The 21,646-nt window shown below is 40.0% G+C and overlaps 1 protein-coding gene across 1 annotated transcript in view; it reads right to left on the reverse strand.

Annotated features, from left to right (window-relative positions):
• Positions 1-21,646, reverse strand: part of CNDP2 (carnosine dipeptidase 2) — a 222,344-nt gene that overhangs the window by 16,880 nt on the left and 183,818 nt on the right. Inside the window, exons 28-34 of the mRNA XM_082258975.1 lie at positions 14,073-14,108; positions 5,035-5,145; positions 4,808-4,951; positions 4,393-4,555; positions 2,218-2,300; positions 1,680-1,877; positions 1,428-1,512 (exon numbers count right to left, since the gene is read on the reverse strand). Coding sequence (XP_082115101.1) covers positions 1,428-1,512; positions 1,680-1,877; positions 2,218-2,300; positions 4,393-4,555; positions 4,808-4,951; positions 5,035-5,145; positions 14,073-14,108 — 820 coding nt within the window. The remainder of the gene's footprint in view (positions 1-1,427; positions 1,513-1,679; positions 1,878-2,217; positions 2,301-4,392; positions 4,556-4,807; positions 4,952-5,034; positions 5,146-14,072; positions 14,109-21,646) is intronic.

Here is a 21,646-nt window from a genome sequence, read left to right on the forward strand (position 1 = left end):
TGGACCTTGCTTTGAGCACTGGTCTAAATCATTTGGTGGAGGGGAGATTATGGTGTGGGGTTGTTTTTCAGAGGTTGGGCTTGGTTCCTTATTTCCAGAGAAGGGAACTCATACCAAGACATTTTGGACAATTTTATGCTTCCAACTTTGCGGGAATAGTTTAGGGTTAGCCCTTCCTGTTCCAACATGACTGCGCACCAGTGCACAAAGCAAGGTCCATAAAGACATGGATGAGCGAGTTTGGTGTGGAGGAACTTGACTGGCCTGCACAGAGTCCTGACCTCAATTCGATAGAACACTTTTGAGATGAATTGAAGCGCAGACTTCGAGCATGACTTCACAAATGCGCATCTGGAAGAATAATCAAACATTCCCATAGACACACTCCTAAACCTTGTGGACAGCCTTCCCAGAGGAACTGAAGCTGGTATAGTTGCAAAGGGTGGACCAATTCAATATTGAACCCTACGTACTAAGAATGGGATGCCATGAAAGATCATGTGTGTGTAAAGTCACTTTTGGTAATATAGTGCATTTTCTGTCCTGGTTAAAGACAGGAAGGAGGGGAGATCTTCCCAGCAGGAGACACAGACGGTAATAACAACAGAGGTTTATAGACTTTTCCTGTTATGTACAAAACAAGAAAAATGTATTTCCTGGAGTTTTACTAAGGCTGCATTCACATGTCAGCGTATGGATCGCGGGCAGAATCGCCGCGATTCCGCCCGCGATCCGGAGATCGTTGCAAATCGCGGGACGCCTGTGCGTTGCCTGTGATTTGCAATAGCACCCCAAACGCTGAGCGTTGTTGCCGCGATTTCCGCCTGCCGAATCGCGGTAACATCGCGCAAAAAAAAAAAATTGCGGGACGCATTATGCCCAAAAAAGTACAAGAGCTTCTTTGGAGCGTATTGCGTCCCGCAATTTTTTTTGTTACCGCGATTCGGCAGGCGGAAATCGCGGCAACATCGCTCAGCGTTTGGGGTGCTATTGCAAATCATGGGCAACGCACAGGCGTCCCGCGATTTGCAATGATCTCCGGATCGCGCGGCGATTCTGCCCGCGATCCATACGCTGACATGTGAATGCAGCCTTAAAGTTGAACATGAAAAAGGAGACACGTCTGTCACTCTGCGTAGCCTTTGTGGCAACTCTTTTGTTCTTTCAACAGCTCATCACTATTTTTCTTTTTGGTAGTGAAGTTATGACACAGTGTTCCGTTTGAGAGCACCGACATCAAAGTTCTTTAACATACACATACTGTATATGGAATAATGCCTCCTGCGTCAACCATTTCCATGGCACCAAAGCCTAATTTAAGCCCCTAAGACAGGAAAACTATAACATGAATTAAGGAGCTCAAACCACTAAATTGGTCTTAAGGCTTTGATGATCAAATAAACATAATGGTTATATTTAAATGTTACCTAGTAAATAAATTAAGTCACTCATGGCCTCATAAACTGTTCCTCCAAAGCCTCCAGAGTGTAGATCACGCCTTGCACCCTCAACCTGTACAAATCAAAATAATAAAGGTTATATTCTAGCAATAAACTTAGCATTGAACTGAAAGCCAAAACTTCTGTCCCATTTGGATTGCTGTCCATGTACAGTACTTCATTCATCTGTGACTAAGATTACCGCTTTAATGGTTCAAGTGTAAATCTAGAATACCATACCTCTAGAAAAAAGTAGCAGTTTCCTCTCGCGCCGTAAGTGATGCCTGGTTTGCTACTAAGCCAGGGAGTATCTGTCACTACAATGTAGTCAACATCAGAGAAAAAGGTGTCCTTTTTGTCCTCAACAAGTTTTTCAAGACCTTGAGACCCTACTTCCTCCATTCCCTCAATCACGAGCTTTACGTTTACTGGTAGACCCTGAAACAACATTGCAGTCCTCAAATAGATGTTCAAGCACATCATTTAAAGAATAAATCCATTTATCATAATAATATAATCTGCTTGTGTGTTAAATCTTGTGGAGCCCAGAACCTGTTTAACCAACTCACCATGGCTGAAAGGTTCTGGTCCAGCTTTACAACAAGTTGTAAAATGGTCACTGCTAGCGCCCTTCATATAGTTTTGTAATTTATTTAAAATCATTTCTATTCTACAAATGACTAAGTGTTATCAAGTCAAGGTTTACAGTGGTAAATTACAAAAAAACTGTAGGGGGTAATGCCTAGTTATTTGTAGTATGCATAATAGATTTACATACAATTTTCTTAACGGATTCCACTCCATGCAGCAAAGCAAGAATTTGTCCTTTGTCATCAGAAGTGCCTCTGCCAAACAGGTTTCCTTGAAAATATAACATACACATATACTATAAATACAAGTATAAATAAATTAATAAATGGGTGCATAAAATGTCTTGAATGTCTAGAAATCTGACTGATCTACATTCTGATCTGCATTCTTCTTATAGAACATCAGTGAATACGAAAATTCTGAAGTCAGAAAGTCAGCATACTATGTTGTATTTCAGACTGTTCTAAATAAAAAACTTAATTCTGGTATTATGTTTCTCTATAAATTGTATATACATGGTTTCCATTAAAGCGGTTGTAAACCGTTGCACTTTTTTTTTCTCCCTTACCTGCAAGGCAAAGGCATAATGTGCTATTATGCATTGTATACTAGCACATTATGTTAAACTTTCCTAAAAACAAAGCGGTCCAGCAATGCAATGTCATCCCTGGAGATGGTGTCCATCTATACCGGATCTTCCTTCCAAGTTTGCAACTCCGGCTCTGTTACTGGCCGGAGCCACGATAACGTCACCCCTGAGCATTGCGCGCGGGAGCCACCAGTCACGGCACACTGCTCTGAAGAAACGGTGGCCGTTCCTTCAGAGCGCATGCACCAGTGACGTAACTGGCTGCTGGGACAGTAAATGTCTCCTAAACGGTTCAATTTTAGGGATTATTAACACTAACTATAGGTAAGCCTTATTATAGGTTTACCTATAAGTAAAACTTAAAGATGGAAGTTTACTTCCTCTTTAAGATATTTTTACAACCCATTGTACATTTAGTTAATCCTAGTCCTTTATCAGGCATGATAAAGTTTTGAAAGGATGGGAGCACCACACCAGTTTGTATAAACTTTTAAAAAGATTTTTAATTTGCAAGGCTGTTACAAAATAAAGATCTTTAACCACTTGACGACTGCTCACTGTGCCTCTACTGCGGCACAGTGGCTCGTTATCGTCCAGCGACGTAGTACTACGTCACTGGGCTCCTCCACTTGAGAGGCTCGCTCCCGCTGTATTCATTCACACCGGGAGTCGGGCCAGGGGAGGAGCGGCGGCGATCGCCGCCGCTCTTCCCCGATCGTCAGGGAATCGAGTTTGGAGATCCGCCCGCTTGTGTAAACAGAGCGGGCGGATCTCCTCAGTGACAGATTGCAGGGTTCAGCATAGCTGAACATGCGATCTGTCCTTGTGTCACTTAGTCACCTCCCCCCACACACGTTAGTAAGCCCTAGGCATACATTAACCCCTCCCTCTCCAATAAAATTAACCCCTTCCCTGCCAGTGTCATTTTTACAGTAACAGTGCATATTTATAGCACTGATTACTATAGAAATGTCACTGGTACCCCCAAAAGTGTCAAAAATGTCAGTCAAGGGTCCAATCTGTCCGCCGCAATGTCGCAGTCCCGCAAAATTAAAAAAAAAAAAATCGCAGATCGCCGCCATTACTCGTTAAAAAAAAAAAAAAACACCAAAAATTACAGAAATCTTTCCCTTAGTTAGTAAATGCAATAACTTTTGCGCAAACCAATCAAAATACGCTTATTGTGATTTTTTTTTACCAAACATAGGTAGCAGAAAACAAATTGGCCAAAAATTTAAAAAAATTTTGATTTTTACATTTTTTTGGGGGGGAATTTCATATAAAAAAAATGTGAAAAATATTGTTATTTTTTCAAAATTTACGCTCTTTTTTTGTTTATAGCGCAAAAAGTAAAAATCGCACAGGTGATCAAATACCACCAAAACAAAGCTCTGTTTGTGGAAAAAAAAGAACGTAAATTTTGTTTGGGTACGGCGTCGCACGACCGCGCAATTGTCAGTAAAAGTTGCACAGCGCCGAATCGCAAAAAGTGGCCTGGACGTAAGACAGCAAAATCCTCCGGTGGTAAAGTGGTTAATAGATTTTTATTTTGTAACGGCTGTTACAAAATAAAGGTCATTAAAAAGTCTGTACAAGCTGGCGTGGTGCTCCCATCCTTTCAAAACGTCAACTAACTCCTCTGGGGGTCCAACAAGACCACACATTTGCTGGTGAGCAGCCTCTGAGACCACAAACCACCCATCCTGTTAAAATGCATCGGCATAAGATTCAGCGCTCCTACATCACAAAGACAACAGGCATGATAAGACATACCATTCTCCTCGACAAGAGTATATGGTTCTGTTTTCCAGCCATCCTCTTTCTTTGCAGGTTGTACATCCATATGTCCGTAGAAACACACAGTAGGCTTCTTTGTATCATTTCCAAATTGTGCAAGAATAACTGGTGGCAGTGTGAGTTTTATACCTGGGGAATACTACAAGAAATATTTTTGAAAATTAACTATTACCAAAAAAAGATCTTTTTGTAAATTGCACAAACAAATTGTTCAAAAAGCAACACCCCAAGCCTCCAGCATATGTTGCACCTGTTTTATCACACAGTTTTAGCTTCTGATTTTTTTTTAGAACTTAAAACATCTAGGCTTTAAACAGTGAAATATTGATGTACAGTGTTTTTTTCGGAATATGTTGAACACATTTTAAAGTAATATGTTGGGAGATGCTACCTCTTGTTCACCAATTTTTGCCATCTCCACGTGTCCACCTATCTTCAAGATGTAGTCCTTTGTAATTTCCATCATAAGTTGAACTTGGTCTCTCTTTGAAGGATCACTGGAGTCACTTTCTACTGCCACCCAGTCCTTCAGTCTCTAAAATTAAAAAAATAAAATGTATACAATGTCACTGTAGACTGTTAAGTGTGTGTTGTTATGTCTGAAACTGCAGAGCTTACCTGAATATATTCACTCTGGTGATCATCAATGTACTGAAACAAGGCATCATTTTTCACAGGAGTTAAGAAAACTTGATCACTTAGCAAGGATATGATAGCTAGCACAAAAAGCTGCAGAACAAAAAAAGAAAATTCAAATAAAAAGATTCCAGGCAGCACATATGATCATTTTTTTATAGCAAATTCAGACAATTTAAGTACAACTGTTTCTAGAGAAATTAGGAAAATGTATGTAAAAAAAGCATTTGTGGTGCTCTAGAGCAGAATTTCTAACCTTTTTAAAAATACAGGCCCCCTATTGATTGCCCAGTAGGACCCCATACCAGACTGTCAAAATCATTTCATCACCAGTTGGGATGAACTAAGTGTTTGGGCTGAATCCCAAACTTTTGGGATGTTAAATAGGAATTGATCTGCTGAATGCCCCATAATGCATTTCCAAAGCCACCATTGACCAACATCTTGCACCGATGGAGCTGTAGCCCACATACTATAAAAGGCTGCTTTCCTAGTAGCTCTTTGTCAATGTGATGGGAATTTTGTGAGAGACGCTCTGACATTATTGCAAGGAGAGAGAGTTGTTTAGTATAGTGCACTACTACTGTTTTGTGCTTTAAACAATACTATATTCAGTGCTTAGTAATTGCTACTAATAGTTCACAGTTTCATGCAGTTTGTGTGGGTAGAAAGAGTGGAGTGTAAACATTTCCTGTGATTTTCTAAGGCTAAACAGATCTTTTAATGACTACCTTGTTTCATGTCAGTGGCAGGTTTTGTTGCTGTGTTGCTGCTTTACCCCATTTTTTTGTATTTTGGGGTGTGTTTTTGTTTTTCCTGAACAGTAGATAGTTCTGATTTTAAGGGGTCAGCAGCAGCAACAGCAGTGAGAATCTGTTGATGTGACAAGTGCTGCCCTGTGTTTGCAGTGGAGCAGGGCAGTTCATCAAGGTGCTGTTTAGTCACCCAAACCACCACAGTTTATAGTGTACCCAAGCACGATGCATCATGTCTGGAAGCCTACAAAAAAAGCAGAAGTTTCCATGCAACTATGAGGGAGAAAATAGTCTCTGTGTCCACAAGCCAAAGCTGTGCTTATGGATGGTGTGAATCCTTTGCCGGAAGAGTATGTTTGCTGTTTTTTCTGGATGCTGGGCATGCTATACAGCAGGAGTGCCCAACCGCTGGCCCCTGGAGCCCTCTGATATGGCCCCGACCTCCTACTCTGGGATGGTGGGTCAGAAAGCCCAGATTATGGGTTCCAGACCCGCTATCCCAGGGCATCACTGTTAAGAATGGAGCCGGCAGTAGAGGAAGCATTCTGCTGCAGTAGAGAGCAGAGTCAATGCATCCTGTATAGCGCCCGCTCCTGTCACAGGCGGAGTGATACCAAATGCCTGGGACAGCAAGTCAGCGGTACCTGCAGGGTGATTCCTAAAGATAAGATTATGTGTCCTACTGGCAGTCGAGCTCCGCCGACAAGGACTGCAGGTGACGTCACGTAATCTCCTCCCCCCTCCGCACGCGTTACGTCCGTGGGTGGGACTTCTTCAGTGTATGGGTGGAGTGACGGACGTCACCTATTTGTAGTAGTATTACAGCTCGAATAGCCAATACATATCGTTGCTGAATAGCAACACAGGACGCCGGACCGGAAGTGGAATAGATTGCATGACGTCACCTGCAGTCCTTTTCGGCGGAGCTCGGCTTTGCTGTATACGCTGTTATTCATCGCTGTTTGTTTCCTTAATTCAAGTAAGAGGCTTTCTTTTTCCTTAATAAATGTTTGCTGAGACAATATCACACTATGGTATGCCTCTTGCTTTACATGGGAATATCTGAATCTGAGTGAAGGGGACACCCGTAGTCTTTGATGAGCCAGTGTGGAGACGCTGCTGTGCTGGTTGTTATTCAAGGCTGTTTTTACACAGCCCTCAGGTGAGAGGCTAGTATCACTGGTGGAGGCATATGCACTGAGTGAGAGCACCTTTCTTTGGACTAAGATACGGCACTGTGCACTTTTTTCCCTGGATTTCACCTATGACTTACCCCTTCCCTTATTTAAGGATTTTAAAGATTTTACAGCGATTTCTGACATATGGACTTTTTATGAGATTTTTTAGCGATTCTAATTGTATTTTATTAGGTTTATATCCTTATTGATAGTTTTAGCGCTGCACTTTTATTTTTCTGATGAAAATGACATTGGGCAGTGTTTCAAAGATGGGTATCATGCATCCCAAACACAGGAAGTAGTATGTGGCTGGGGGAAGGTAGCTCAGAACAATGTTGTCCTCAGCGATTAAGATGACTCGGGTTCCTCTGCCTCCAGTTGGTCACAGTACATGGGCTGCCTTATGCTCCAGAGCCTGCAAAAGGACCCTAGGATTTGTGGCATCAAGAAGAGGGAGCATTACTAGTTGGCAACCCTTTTTGATCCATATTATGAAGGGGAAAGTCAGAGCTCATTCTGCCCTCTCAAAGGGTGAAACATCTAGAGCAGCCCTTTTCAACCAGGGTGCCTCAGGTCTTCTCAGGGGTGTCTTGGCAAAATGCCTAAAAATTGCCCAAATGTTGTATACAAGCCAAAGGGTTGATCAAGCCTGCCTTTTAGTTTCACAAAGACAAATGTTTTCATTGTGCACTATTACAACCTTCCAGCTGCCAGCCTCCTGACAACCAATGATGTCATTGGTTGATAAGGAGCATGTTGGGCCCCTGCACAGTTTGCCCCTCCCCTGCCCTTTTCCATCAGCACTGGGGTCACATTAGCTGAGCGAGGAAGAGAACCTGAGGGAGAAGAAAACTAGTCAGTACCAGTGTGCAAAGGTACTGTATATTTGCTTTGGAAAAATAAATCACCTAATGTTGGGATCCTATGTGTGTGGATGTTGCTGCAATATGTAAAACTATTAGATTTGTTTTTTACATTTTAGAATGGGGTGCCTCGAGACTGTAGGTCATTTTAAAGGGTGCCTTGACTGAAAAAAGCTTGAGAAACACTGATCTAAAGGATGCGCTTTGGAGGAACCTGTGTCAAATATTTCCAGAAGCTGGCAGGAAAACATCTCACAGACAAGATGGCTCTGATTCTCCTGTTGGTGAAAGGAGGAGCAGCAGTTGGGGTGGCAGTCTGAACAATGCCTTAAAAATGTTTTCGGTCCTCAGCACCCAAGACTGTCTACTACCAGTAGTGACTGCATCCCATGGTAGCTGATTATCTGGGGACAAGAGCAGACATAATGACCCTCCAGTCCTGTCCCGTAGCCAGCATGCATTCTGAACATGCACTCAGTGCTGTCAGGGGCTTTGAAACAGACATAGGAGTGCATCTGTCTACAGACACTGTTGACCAGCTAACATTTCTGTAAATGAACCAGTCAGATTTTTTGCTGCATCACAATTTTCTCCTTTCAATGCTGCAGGCCACAAAAAATATCTCATATGGTGCAACCCATTTCCATGTCTTGTCTTATGAGCACTCCCAGCCATCATTAGTACATCCCTCTGTTGTAGGCCTGCTACCATTGCCATCTAAAAATGGGACCATAGCTGCTGTTCTTTGCAACAGCAATTTTAATTTGGCACCCCATTTTTTAGCAGCTATTTTATAGTTGCATATGCTGTGAAATATTTTAAAAGGGTCCAACTTGAGCTCTGGAGAATTATCTGTGGGGTTACGGTTTTTGTAGCTATGTGACAGTTGTAGTAACAATGAATGTTTGTCGAAGCAGGGTTCATTCTGTTCTCTGCAGGAATTTTTCTGTTGCGTCACGGTGCACCACCAACACCCAAAACTAAATATTTTGCCAGAATGTTTGTGCTGGGAAACCTTATTTGTTAGATGCAAAAATTGTTAAATTTTTTGGGCTGGGTAAACATTGCTGTGGCCATTCATTTTTGGTTAAAATGCAGTGCATCATCATTAAAAATGGATAATAGGTCATGTTTCCTCATGCTGCTCCTCAGTTGTGAAATTTGAAATATACACTCTTTAAAGAAGCATTCCTTAAAAAGCTTTGGTAGGTTCATATTTGACATTTCTTTGCTTCTCACTTTTCTCTCTCTTTTTACACAGCGTACATTGCACTTTAGAATTTTTTTTTTACAAAACAATTTTTTACACCAATCTAATTAGCATTTGGAATTTTGGAAGTTTGTGATTTAATAATATTTTTGATATACATCTTCCTGTGTTGATTATAAGGGTTGGGTCAACTAGAGAGGGATACAAACGTGCGCTGATTATTTTATGTTTCATCTTGATGTAGTACATCTGCAGTGAATCAGCAGCAGTTTGTGGTGATTTTCCCTCTTTTGTTTGGCAATTTAACCATTGATTGCCGAGGCGCTTGATCAAAAAACTTTTAATTTTCAGAAAATTACAGCGGCTGCAAGTTGAAAGGAAAGGTATTTTTTAATAACATTCAATTACAAATTGACTTGTATCACAATTGTATATGCTATATGATTTTTTTCTTTACTTGCTATTTTTTTTCCCCACGAAAGTGTAGTTACCCTTTAAGGTTTTTACTAGGTGGTACTATGCTCCAATTAAACTGCGCTCAATATTTCCAGAGGTTTTGGATACATATTTCAGTGACTGTGCTGCCCCTGGACATCTACTCCATATACAACGTATTTTGGAATTGTGAAAAATTAAGACCCATATGGAAAAAGATCTCTTCTAGTCGTGTGGGACAACCAATTATACTAACCTTGCCGGTTTGTATTCTATTTGCATCAATTCCAGATGTCTCCTGTCACTTAGAAAAACAAATCCACACTATAACTATAGTTACACAATGGGCTATAGCCCTGAAATAGAATCCTTCCTCAATTCTCTTTTCACAAATTATCAACAGAATAGATGCTATAATGTTGATGGAGAAGATTTTTTCATACCCCTTCAGACACTATGCCCCATTTTTTCAAATAAAATGGACATATGGTCTTCTAATAGACACTTTTTTTGGACTGATTGTATATACTGTACGACCAGTATTAAAACTTTTAAATGGCTGCACCAGATTTTGTACTCTCCAGTGCAATCAACCCTCTGGAGTGCAAAATCTGGTGCAGCTGTGCATGGTAGACAGGTATACCAGATTTTGCATTCTCCAGTGATAGTAAATCAACCCTTGTGTGCTGTGGGCTGCCTGTTTTCTGAGACATTGCCAAGTTGCTGTGAGGTTTTCTGAACTCCAGGAGTAGTAAATGAGTAGGGGTACTATTTAGCCTGATGGTATGGCTTCCGTGGTGGATTCACTGTTTCCATGCTGAACATCAAGAATATAACTGTACATGTGACTGTACTATTTTCTTTTATTCAATACATTTATATTACTATGCTAATGAAGATTCCCTGCTGCTGTTCCATTTTAGCTGCATTTGATTTTTCCAGATCTCAAATGCTAGCTGCAGGATCCTTCTTAGTGTGGACCTGAGTCATACATACAGTACATTCCAAACCCTGTTGATGCATTGGATTTGGACACTGAAAGCTGGTACTTGTAGTTCGCTGGACTGGTTTGTGGATTTGCATACATGTTCTGTTCTATGATGACAAATTTGAAGTCTGCAGTGCATTACACGATCACCTATGTCTTGTTTTCCTGTACCTTTTTACTGATTCAACTATGAGACATTCCTTGTTGCTTTTACACATGTCTGTAAGCTGAAACTTTTTTGAAAATAAAGGAATTACAAAATTGAAAAGATGCATTCTGTTTCCTTAATATAAAATTCCTTGGTGTAAAATCTCAGTCTGCTCTATGCTTCTAAAATGTTGGACTGTCCACACCAATTGTTAGTTATGTTGTTAAACTGTATGCTTTTTCCATCCTCAGTGTGCAAAAAAAAACCTCAGTAATTGTTTATTTCCTAATGCTATATGCCTGCTCAATCACTGCCTGTTCAATCCCAGTAAAGTGGTCTGTCCAAGGAGGTTTTTTTTTAACTGTGGTGCAAACCGGTATGCTACTTGTATTGTAACTGTACAAAAAAGAAGCAAACAAAAGATTTTTTGTGCTATTGGTGCTCCCATTAGGGAGAGTCCCCCTCTCTATTTGTCATGTTTATTGTTATTATCGAAAGTAACAGAAAATCCCAAATTTTGGGTTGTCCCCAGAACAGTAATAAAGGGGAAAACTTCCAATGGGGACACTACTTCTGGTGACTTATGACACCCAGGGATTCACTCACTTTGTAGAAATTTCCTCTCATCTCCTGTTTTGACTATGGGATAGGAAGTGAAGGAAAATCTCCCCTATGGGACACAGATAGCAAAAAAAAATCCTGACAGGTGTTATAAACCCTCCCTTAAATTATCCAGTATGTACAAAGTTATGCCTTTCGTTCTATTTTAAAAGGTCCCATTTTTCATTCTTTATTCTTAAACTTTCTAAGATTGAAGTAAAAATCTTTTACATGTAATCTGCCTGCTCTCTCTCTGGAATTGTTGGAATAGAAAAAAGTCTTCACGAATTATGCATCCGATTTTTACAAGAATTTTAGGTCTACGGTCTGAGAAAAAAGAATATTGTGATTTGTTTATTCCAGATTACGGGATCCTGTGACATGAAATCTTAGCAAATAGGAAGTACACACTATCCAGCAACTCAGTTCAGTTTTTCTCAGTTTTGGCTCTAAAAAAGCACATCTTAAGCTAACTACACATTATACAACTTTCTTGTACAATTTACCTTTAGATTTACCAAAATCATATAATATGAGGTCAGACCTAAACACTTTCAAATTGTATGCAATCAGGCTGGACCTTGCAATATGTCTGCACAATATTTCTGTCCCTTGACTGTGAAATAAAAAAATGAAATATGTTTTTTAATCTAAATTAAATATGCCTCATCTCTTCCTCTGTCATACTGGACAAGTACAAATGCCAGTACAAATGCCAGTTGAACAATAATTTCAAAAAAGGTAAAATTTTTGGTACATGTACCCCAAATCAATGCCTCCCCCCCTTTCTATATCAATCCCTTGACCTTTAGCTTAGAAAACTGCCATTGCTGAAAACAAATGTTTGGCTCCCATTGATTTCAATGGGGTTAAGATTCCGGATCCCAACTTCAGCCTAGGTTCACACTGAATGCGGGTTTAAAATTGTGCGAGTTCAGCTGAACGCACACGATTTCAAACCGGAATTTTTAGTCCAACTTCGGGGCGATTTGAGAGACATCAGCGTGGGTTCATGCACAGATGTCTATTGAAATTCCAGCCAAAGTTGCCAAAAGTGGTGCAGGAACTACTTTTGGGAATCAGTGCGGCGCTGCATAGTCGGTGTCGCACCGATTTGGATTGTGCCGTTGCCGGCAATAGGCTCCGATTTGGAATGCGTTTTGACATCTCAAATCAGCCCAATGTGAACAGGGGCTTAATAACTGAACCTAAGCACATTCAGCCGATCACTTATCACCAGTTCTATTAGGTACCAGGTATGGCTTCCAAAATGTCAATAGCTTGATTTTCCTTTAGATACTGAATGAATAGCTAAGGACAAAACAGTGGAAAAAACATCACAAATGTCATTTGAACTACATGGGCTGCTCCCTCCCACCTGCCTCCTATCCACCCATTAGCAGCCATGTGCTCCCAGAGTGGAGACACTCAAATTTAAAAGTGTTAGGACTGCAGATTAAAACAGGGTGCCGTGTCGTGGCTCTGCAGCTTACACATGCGTTTGCAAATGCGTGTCAACTAAACCCCTGTTCTTTATTATATCGAGACAGGTCTACTTGGTTGGTGGCAGACTGGAGGATGAGTACATCAGACTGGGGGCTGGCTGGCTTCCATGCACCTCTCTTAATCCTTTTCAATTTGTTTTTTGCGATACAGGGATGGAGACGCTGGGCATACCTGCCAGTGTCTCACTTAAAGTCCCACATAGCCCACATTGTCTATTTGAACTACATGTAACATAGCTGGCAACTACAGCACTTCAGAACACAGTAGTGAGAATAGCAGCCTACAGAAGAAACCAAAGCCCTCGTGGGGAACCACTTTTGGGTGTGTAGGGTACCAGCAGTGTCCAGAGCTCTGCAGGCAATTGAAGATTTAACTCAATACCTGCCTGGAAGATATGTATTACATCTTTTCTTTTTCAGGCTACTGCTGGTAAAAAAAAGTCTTTACTATAGCAATGGGGGCATATTACACAGAAAGATACTATTTTATGCCTCTATAGGCAGGAGAAGCAGAAGAGAAATGCTGGGAACCTAATATGCAGAACTGCTGCAATGGTTTTGCTCACCTACCTTACACAGCCCATAGCAACTGTTATCCAGATAAGGACTGAGATAAAGTACCTGATATACCAAAAATATTTGCTGCACACCAATAATGTACCTTGACTGGCAAAATTAAAAAATATGTTGCCTTGACATCCACCATTGCAACATAGTGTAAAATTGTGCGAAACAAATTTGACAATCACACTAATTAACAATAGAATTTAGTGGCAGGCAATTTTACCAAAAAGCCCCCATGTGAGAACATTTCTGCCCCTCCATTCAACAAACATTTATTTACTATGTATAATTTCCCATAGTATGTGACAGCAGAAGAGGGTCCCAGACTGACCTCTAAGTCCCAGAGTGCCCCTGTGCATCTGCACAACTGGAATGTCTACCTCTTGTACAATCAAAAAGCATTCATAATATAATGCTGGATGGACCATAATAGGGTGACTTTGCCACAGAAAGAGTCATGGGTCATGTTATAAGTTTACAATGGACACTTAGAAAATGTTAATGCTGTAAAAATTGCATTCCAGCTGACATTTTCTAAATGAAACAAAGCTACATTTTAACTTGAAATGCTGAATTGTGTGATAAAACCTAAATACTGTGAATAATAGCCTAATACATCCCTTTGAAAACGTGAAGGTGTCTGAATTCTGAAAAATATTTTCATCAGCCTACAATAATTAAAACCCCACAGAGCTCCTGTTAGTTGTAAAAGAGATTCTAACATTTAGCACAGGTAAGTAAAACACATAAAATATCTTTTTCTAAGTGGCTTACCATGGTGATTTTCAAAGCTGGTTCTATCCCGGAGTACTGTTAGTGGCTGACTGGCTCTTAGGAAAGGATCTGCTCTAATTTAAAAGCGGCTAAGACAAACCACTCCCATGTATCAGTCGTCTGCCAGATAATCATTTTTTTTTTTTGTAGCCTTAATGAAGCAGGTTTAGTGAAGCTAAGTCTTGGTTAATGATACATGTAAAGTAAATATAAAGCTTGCAACACCTATGTATTCTTAAGATTATGGTTTGTCTTGCATTGCATTATTCTTCCTTCTTAACTACTCTGCAGTAGACCTGATGCATTTATTTATCAGCAAAACTGAACATTTGAATTACCATGCTGTTGACTAGCAATTGTGGTTTCAAGAAAATGGGTTCATTTTAATCTAGGATCCCTATTTTTAATTTGGATGTCCACCTATAATTATTTTAAAGAGCACTGGTAACTTAATTGTAATAATAAAAGGACGAATTAGGGCAAAGTTGAGTTATAAACTGATTTATATTGGATAATGGATGGAGCTACAATGTGCACCAAAGGGGGAGCCAGGCAAACATTTCACACACGTATAGGTGTATTGGATATAGAAGGATTTTTAGGCAGCGTTAGCACTCCAAAAGAAGATGGATGGCAGGACAGGCGTATATTGGAAGCACCTATTTCAATTGTATCTGGCAATCGTTTATGTTACATGGGCACAAACAATTTCTGGCATAAAACATGCCTCCTATAAAAAAAAACACAGCATCTGGGGAGGTGCCGATGGGATGTACAGCCAACAATAGAGTGAATAGCTTTATGTTCCTGGAATTGTGTAAATGTCAATGCTTCTGTGCATCTGCGCTTACCTGTGCGTATGTGTATGATGATATGTTGTATTTTCATGTGCAAGTAAACACTGATGCATTTTGATTAATCATGTCTATTTCAATTTAAAAAAATATATCTAAATATTATAAGCTTTTTACGAATTTATGAGTTGTGATTTGAAATGCCTCCAAAATCCCATCCAAACATCTTTCCTTGTTTATGATTTCAATAATGGAGATATTGGCATTCAATGGGTGGGTAAAAATGCTTGGTATGTACAGTATATGATGCATTTTCAGCAGTTGCAGCTCCTAAAACCATAACTAAAAGCATAATTATACGGATGCCGGTGGGGACGGGGACCGCCCTCGGGACTCACCACTGCATTCCCAATCCTTTTGCTTATATTCTAGAGTCCAATCCTATGACAATTCATGTATGTCATGTATATGAGCTAACCTCCATTCTTCGAGATGCATCACCTGTTATACCATGCAGTTTTGCTTTTCTTACATGTCTCGTGCCATATCTATGCACAGTACTTGTAATACCCTCCTTGAGATGTAAACCTGTTAATTGTTGATTTTCATGCTCGTGTTGTATGCCTTTCTTGCTAAATAAAGAATTTACAAGAAAAAAAAACACAATTATCTTTCTTGTGTAAACTATTCATTTTTCACCGCCTTCCCATATAATGGAGATGAAGAGAGGAAAACATGATGAAGTCCAGCCTAAGGGGCAGCCATGACTCCCTCCCTTGGTATAGTGGAGGAGCAAATGCAGCAACCCTAAAACAAGAAGTGCATTGTTCACAGAATTACCTGTTGAAAATAAAGGGAAAAGGCCTGGAAAAAGAAAACAAATACTGCTAGCTAATTTGAAGCAATATTAAACCCAAAACCAAAAATGTTATATATTGTAGCTTACCAATCATTAGTTGTGCTGGCTGCATTACTTTTCATTTTCATTGGTAATCTGGCCAGTAACACATTTCCTGCCCTAGGGTGTCTACACTCTAAATAAAAGACCAACAGAGACACCTTTGGACAGCAATATTCCTAATATAGGGAGAGTAGATTGTTAGATGTACTAGCTGATGTAGATACACTAACAAATTGAAGCCAAACTATAGCTCACGCTTTTTACACAGTTACAGCAACATTTTTGTTGGATTAAAAGTTTTACATAAATAAATGAAAGCTAATCATTTTTAGTACCCCTGTGAGTAAAGACTCGTACACACGCAACGATTGTTGGCCGACCGTTTGGCCGTCTTTTGTCCAGTGTTGTTTTGTTGGTTGAAATGTGCTCTAGACGGCACACAAATTTTCTCTGCCAACAAAAACCAACTTCAGAAGTGATGTCATGTGCTGGTTAACTTTCCGTGTGTTTTTTCTTCTCTGAGCATGCCCAGTCTTGCTCATCTGATTTTTGTCTGCCGAAATCTGTACTGACTGACGGAAAATCGGCCGTTCTGTTGACGGCCAACAAAAACTTTATAGCATGCACACCAGATTTTGTTCGGCCGAAAAGTCGCAGTCGGTTGTCGGAAGCATCATACTAACAAGCCGATAATCGGCCGATCGGACGTTGGCCGAAAATTCACGGCCAACAATCGTTGCGTGTGTACGAGGCTTTAATGGTTTGTCCCAACCCTCAAAGTGTTACATTGCAGGAGAGATTGTTCTGTTGAAAAATAACAGACTTACTGGCAGGATCACCAGATGAAAAAAAGAAAGAAAGCATTAAAAAAGAAAAGTAATATGGCCTCCACATATCTAAGAACTGGTAACTTTTAATATAAAACCCAGCTTAAACAGGAATATGGTTAGAACCGCACATCCACTATCTTTAATAAATGTTAAATAAAAAAGGGAAAGAGACTGCTGTAATCATTAAAGTGATTCTAAAGGCAAACCACTTTTTTACCGTAATTCATTCCCTGCATTAAGGTAAAAATGTCATAGTAGTAGAATACCCCCCGATGCTTACCCAAGTTCTCTGTTGATCTAAGCACTGTGCCTGTCTGCAGTGGCTCTCTCCTCACCCTCTCTCTCACAGGCAGCAGCGAGAGCCATTGGCTCTCTTCCTCTTTTGTGGAGGATCAATGTGTTGGATGTTTGGTTGCTTACAACTTTGGAGAGCCTGCTTCTATGACTGGGAGAGAGGAGAGACACCTACAATCTGTAAGGAGTGCAATGTTGTCAAATCTCACTCTCCCTGTCAGATATTTCTTTTTTGCCCACGGAGAGTGCAACATGAGGTGCCGAAAAACACAAAAGTGCATGGGAACACACAAACTCCCAGGTGCACAGATATAGAATTGGGATTCAGGGTAGGGTTAACTCAATGCTGGAGTATACAAGGCACATAGGAAGCCAGAAGCCCACAAATCTCCATCTGTAACCAAACTATTGCTAAAAGGTAGAGAACCCTTTTATTAAATACAATACATCTTAAGGTATAACTATTAATGTGTTGAAGTACAATATGGCTTGCTTTCATAAAACAGTACTTAAATGGACAACACTAACAATGGAGTAGAAGTCTGGATCCAGAAGTCATATGATAAATTCAGACTCCAATATTTATGAAAATTACAGGGCACTGGAAATTCATGTTGTTTTTTGTTCTAATGTGGTAACAAGCATGTCTCAGGATAAAGAACTAGATAAAACAGACTTTGCTGACGTACAGTATCTTACAAAAGCGAGTACACCCCTCACATTTTTGTAAATATTTTATTATATCTTTTCATGTGACAACACTGAAGAAATGACACTTTGCTAAAATGTAAAGTAGTGAGTGTACAGCTTGTTTCACATGATGCGCCATCCGACGAGGTCCGTTCTCTAATCGGCGGAGGATCGATAAACTGATCCCCGCTGCCCCATAGGGATACATGGGGCATCTGATCAGGTCCGCCTGAAAAACTGACAGGCGGATCTGATCGGATTGTTCATATGAAAGGACTATTACATTTCAAGCTCCTTTGAAAGTTATGACTGTCCCTATTAATCCTATATCAAAGCTAAAATACATACTGTAAACATGGTTTTGGATAAATACATAGTGCCACAAAATACATTGTGTTTAGGTCTTTCAAGTGTTTTACGGGTTACTTTTAAGTTACATCAAGAGTACTTTATTATTACTGAGGAAGATGCACATAGTACAAGCTAACAAATTTCATAAAGCTCCAAAAGTCTTACATAAAAATCATACTTTGGATGCTGAAATGTCCATTGATTACCAAACTGCATTTGTTAGTGAATTTGCCATATACATGCTGTACAGAGGATTAATGGGAACCTTTAGCCTGAGGGAGTAAACTTGACCAACTAGACCTTTTATGTCAGATTTATATTTCTGGGGGCCAAGGAAAGTATACCACACTAAATATGCCATGGTGCCACAGGGATTGTATTGCAAGGTGAGAGGTAGGTGGTAAAATGACATGGTTTATTGTGATATACGGTACCTTTTTTCACATCTTCCAGTACCAGCTTCCTGATTCAAGTTCATGTCTCCCCAAAACACACAGACTCTGGGAATCTAAATTATCCATGTTTAGGGTCTAGATGCCGTATTACCAACAATGACTGCTTCAGACTGTGAGATGCTGGTGGTCTCCTGTTATGGTTTGTTTATTAAGGTGTTATCTGTTATTCTTCTAAGTATGTCTCTCCCATTGTTAATTGTTAATTGGAACATATTTTGTTTCTGTCTGTCTGAACATCTCTTTGGATGAGATTACACTTGTGAACACTTTTTGTTAAAGAACTATTTTGAGATGTTATGTGTTTATACTTACAATAATGTGTATTTTACAGTACTTTGTATTCCATGTTGTAGGTGCTAAATAGTCTGGTCACCTAGGCTGGGTTAGGTGACTAGTTTATTAACTCATGGTAATTCTATCACTGTCAGCTAGAGTTGCTAGAGCGTGAGTAGCATACTGTTTATATTGGTTGTTTCTTAGTTATGTTAATTGTATTGCTGTATACCTTTGCATATGATAATGTGATCAGCCTCACCTGATTGTGTAGTATATACATTCTCTGTGAGTTTTCAATAAACAGTCCAGTTCTCATACAAGCTATTGTTGGCTAGTCTTGTATGGTCAGCTATAATATCTTGTTCCAGCTGTAGCACTGAAGCTGGGTGCTGAAGGGTTCCGTCACATCCAGTAATGGCCACCATGCTACTATATCACTTTAGAACTGGCCTGAAAGGCAAGTGCCCACATATACCCCCCCCCCCCCATCTCAGTCCCCCTGCTTAGTCTTTTCCTGAAATGGTATTTGTGATGCTCTTCTCTGTGCACATAGTAATCAGGTTAATAAAATGATTAGCTTTTTTCCAGAGACACCAATGCACACCAAAGACCCTAAACTGTTACTAAACCACATCCTGCATTTATTTTATCTGGTCTCCTACAGTACACAAAACATGAAAATACAAGTAATTTAGTAAATTTAAACTGATAAATACCAAATTGGGCCCAAAGTGTCAATATTTTGCGTGGTCACCATTATTTTCCATAGCTGCCTTAACCCTCTTGGGCATGGAGTTCACCAGAGCCTCACAGGTTGCCACTACAGTCCTCTTTCACTCCTCCATGATGACATCACGGAGCTGGTGGATGTTAGAGACCTTGCGCTCCTCTACCTTTTGTTTGAGGATGCCGAACAGATGCTCAATATGGTTTATGTCTGGAGACATGCTTGGCCAGTCCATCACCTTTACCCTCAGCTTCTTTAGCAAAGCAGTGGTCGTCTTGGAGGTGTGTTTGGGGTCGTTATCATGTTGAAATACTGCCCTGCGGCCCAGTCTCTGAAGGGAGGGGATCATGCTCTGCTTCAGTATGTCACATTACATCTTACAGTAATGTAACTATATTTTTTAATGTCAAAAAAGGCTATTCATTTGTAAATAGGGACTAAAAAATGTTGTATAAAAGGGGATTTGTAAAATGCTTTACTATTATAGTGATTGTATAGTGGTTTTGTTCATGTCTTCTTTGTTATTGTCAACTCATTATTTTGTGGAACGTTTCGCCGAATGGTTCACTAAATATCAGCGTTTTTGTGGCGAAATCGGTCCCATAGGAATGAATGGCTGAATGTTCAAAACTAGAGTGGAAGCTGAAAAATCAGGACATGATTTCTAAACTGCCACCACTCCTTAATTTTCAAGCCCACCTACACAAATCTTACATCAAAACGTTCAGCTATCCCTGCTGCCACAATGACATAGCCATAGTCCTGATAGTTTTCACAATTCCTTAACTGCTGCCACTCACACACACACACACACACACCACACCTCACACATCCCCCCCCCCCCACACACACACACAGACCATACACACACCATACACACATCCCCCCTCCCCACACACACACACACACACACACACACACACACACACACACAAGGCAAGAACACTTCACACAATTTCCCCAGAAATTGTAAGTTTTCTAGTTAGCAGATGTAATCTGATGCAAATGTTTGTTTTAGAACTGCAAAGTACATAGTGATTCCATAATACTTTCCTCAGAATTGAGTGATTCCATATTTTTTTGCTCTGCTTGATCTGCAACAACAGTTGCAATTGACTACAGTTTTTTTCTTCTTTTTTTTAAGTGTTTCTTAAAGCAAGAAGGTTGGAATATTAAATGAAAATAGTTATGAGGCAAGTCTGTGATTTTTTTTTCTACACAATTAAACAGTTGAATGAATATTTTCTAAGAGTGGTGATTCCATATTTTTGATAGGGGTTGTATTCTGCAACCAATCCAAATCCAATTCTTTAACAGAAATTGGTACAATTAAAATGTAAAAATTTAAGGATGGTGGGTGACATTTTCATAAAAGTACTAGCCAAGCTGGTTTACATGGCATCTTCTACAATCAGTTCAGTATTACAATTTCTTTGGTCAATAATGGATGTTTCTCATCAACGTAACCACCAGCCTAGGAAAAGCATGCGCAGTATGGTGGCTTAGATTAGACTTATTATGTCCATGTTTAAACCCTCATGATTTAATTGTATAATGCAGCTAGGCTGTATATACTGTAATAATTCTGATCTTCTTTTACCCCTAATATAAATGGTTAATGCTGCAGCAAGGGTGACATGAACACCAGCAATGCAATTGTCCAGCAGGGTCCTTACCAAAGTCAAGTATCCACTTTTGTTGAAGAGGGAGAGGACTGGCAGGGCCACCCACTAAGCGAAATTTTACCTGTTCTCAAGGCACTACCCAAATTTCACATAGTGTATGGCTAGCTTAAATGAGTCCGATGCCAGTTTCATCTGAGCTTTCCATCAGACAAATAAAGCCTCAAACAGAGGCGTTGCGGGATTGTAGATTGGGGCACCATTTTCCCCCCAAGGAGAGTAGTAACGTGGCACAGTAAACAGCAGGTGTGCCCAAATTGCGTTAACAGTGGAAGGGAATTAAAGTGGCATGGTTGAATAAAACAAAACCCCTTTTGCATCCATAAAATATGCTTTGATTGCTGTGCCAAGCAAGTGTCTAACAGACATGGCTAAACATTAGCACAGTCATTTTTAAAAAATAAAGCTCTTTTATTACAATTTATTTTTGTGTACACTGAAAGTAGACAGGGAGCTAATGCTGTCTGAGCATAAATAAAAGGAAGGAATGCTTAGGAAGCAGTAACTGTTGAGATGATAAAAACATTGGTCAGAAGAGTATAATATAAAATGTAGTGTATACAGCATGAATCCT

The sequence above is a fragment of the Pelophylax lessonae genome, assembly GCF_965119305.1.
Source record: "Pelophylax lessonae genome assembly, chromosome: 5".
Classification (NCBI taxonomy): Eukaryota; Metazoa; Chordata; class Amphibia; order Anura; family Ranidae; genus Pelophylax; species Pelophylax lessonae.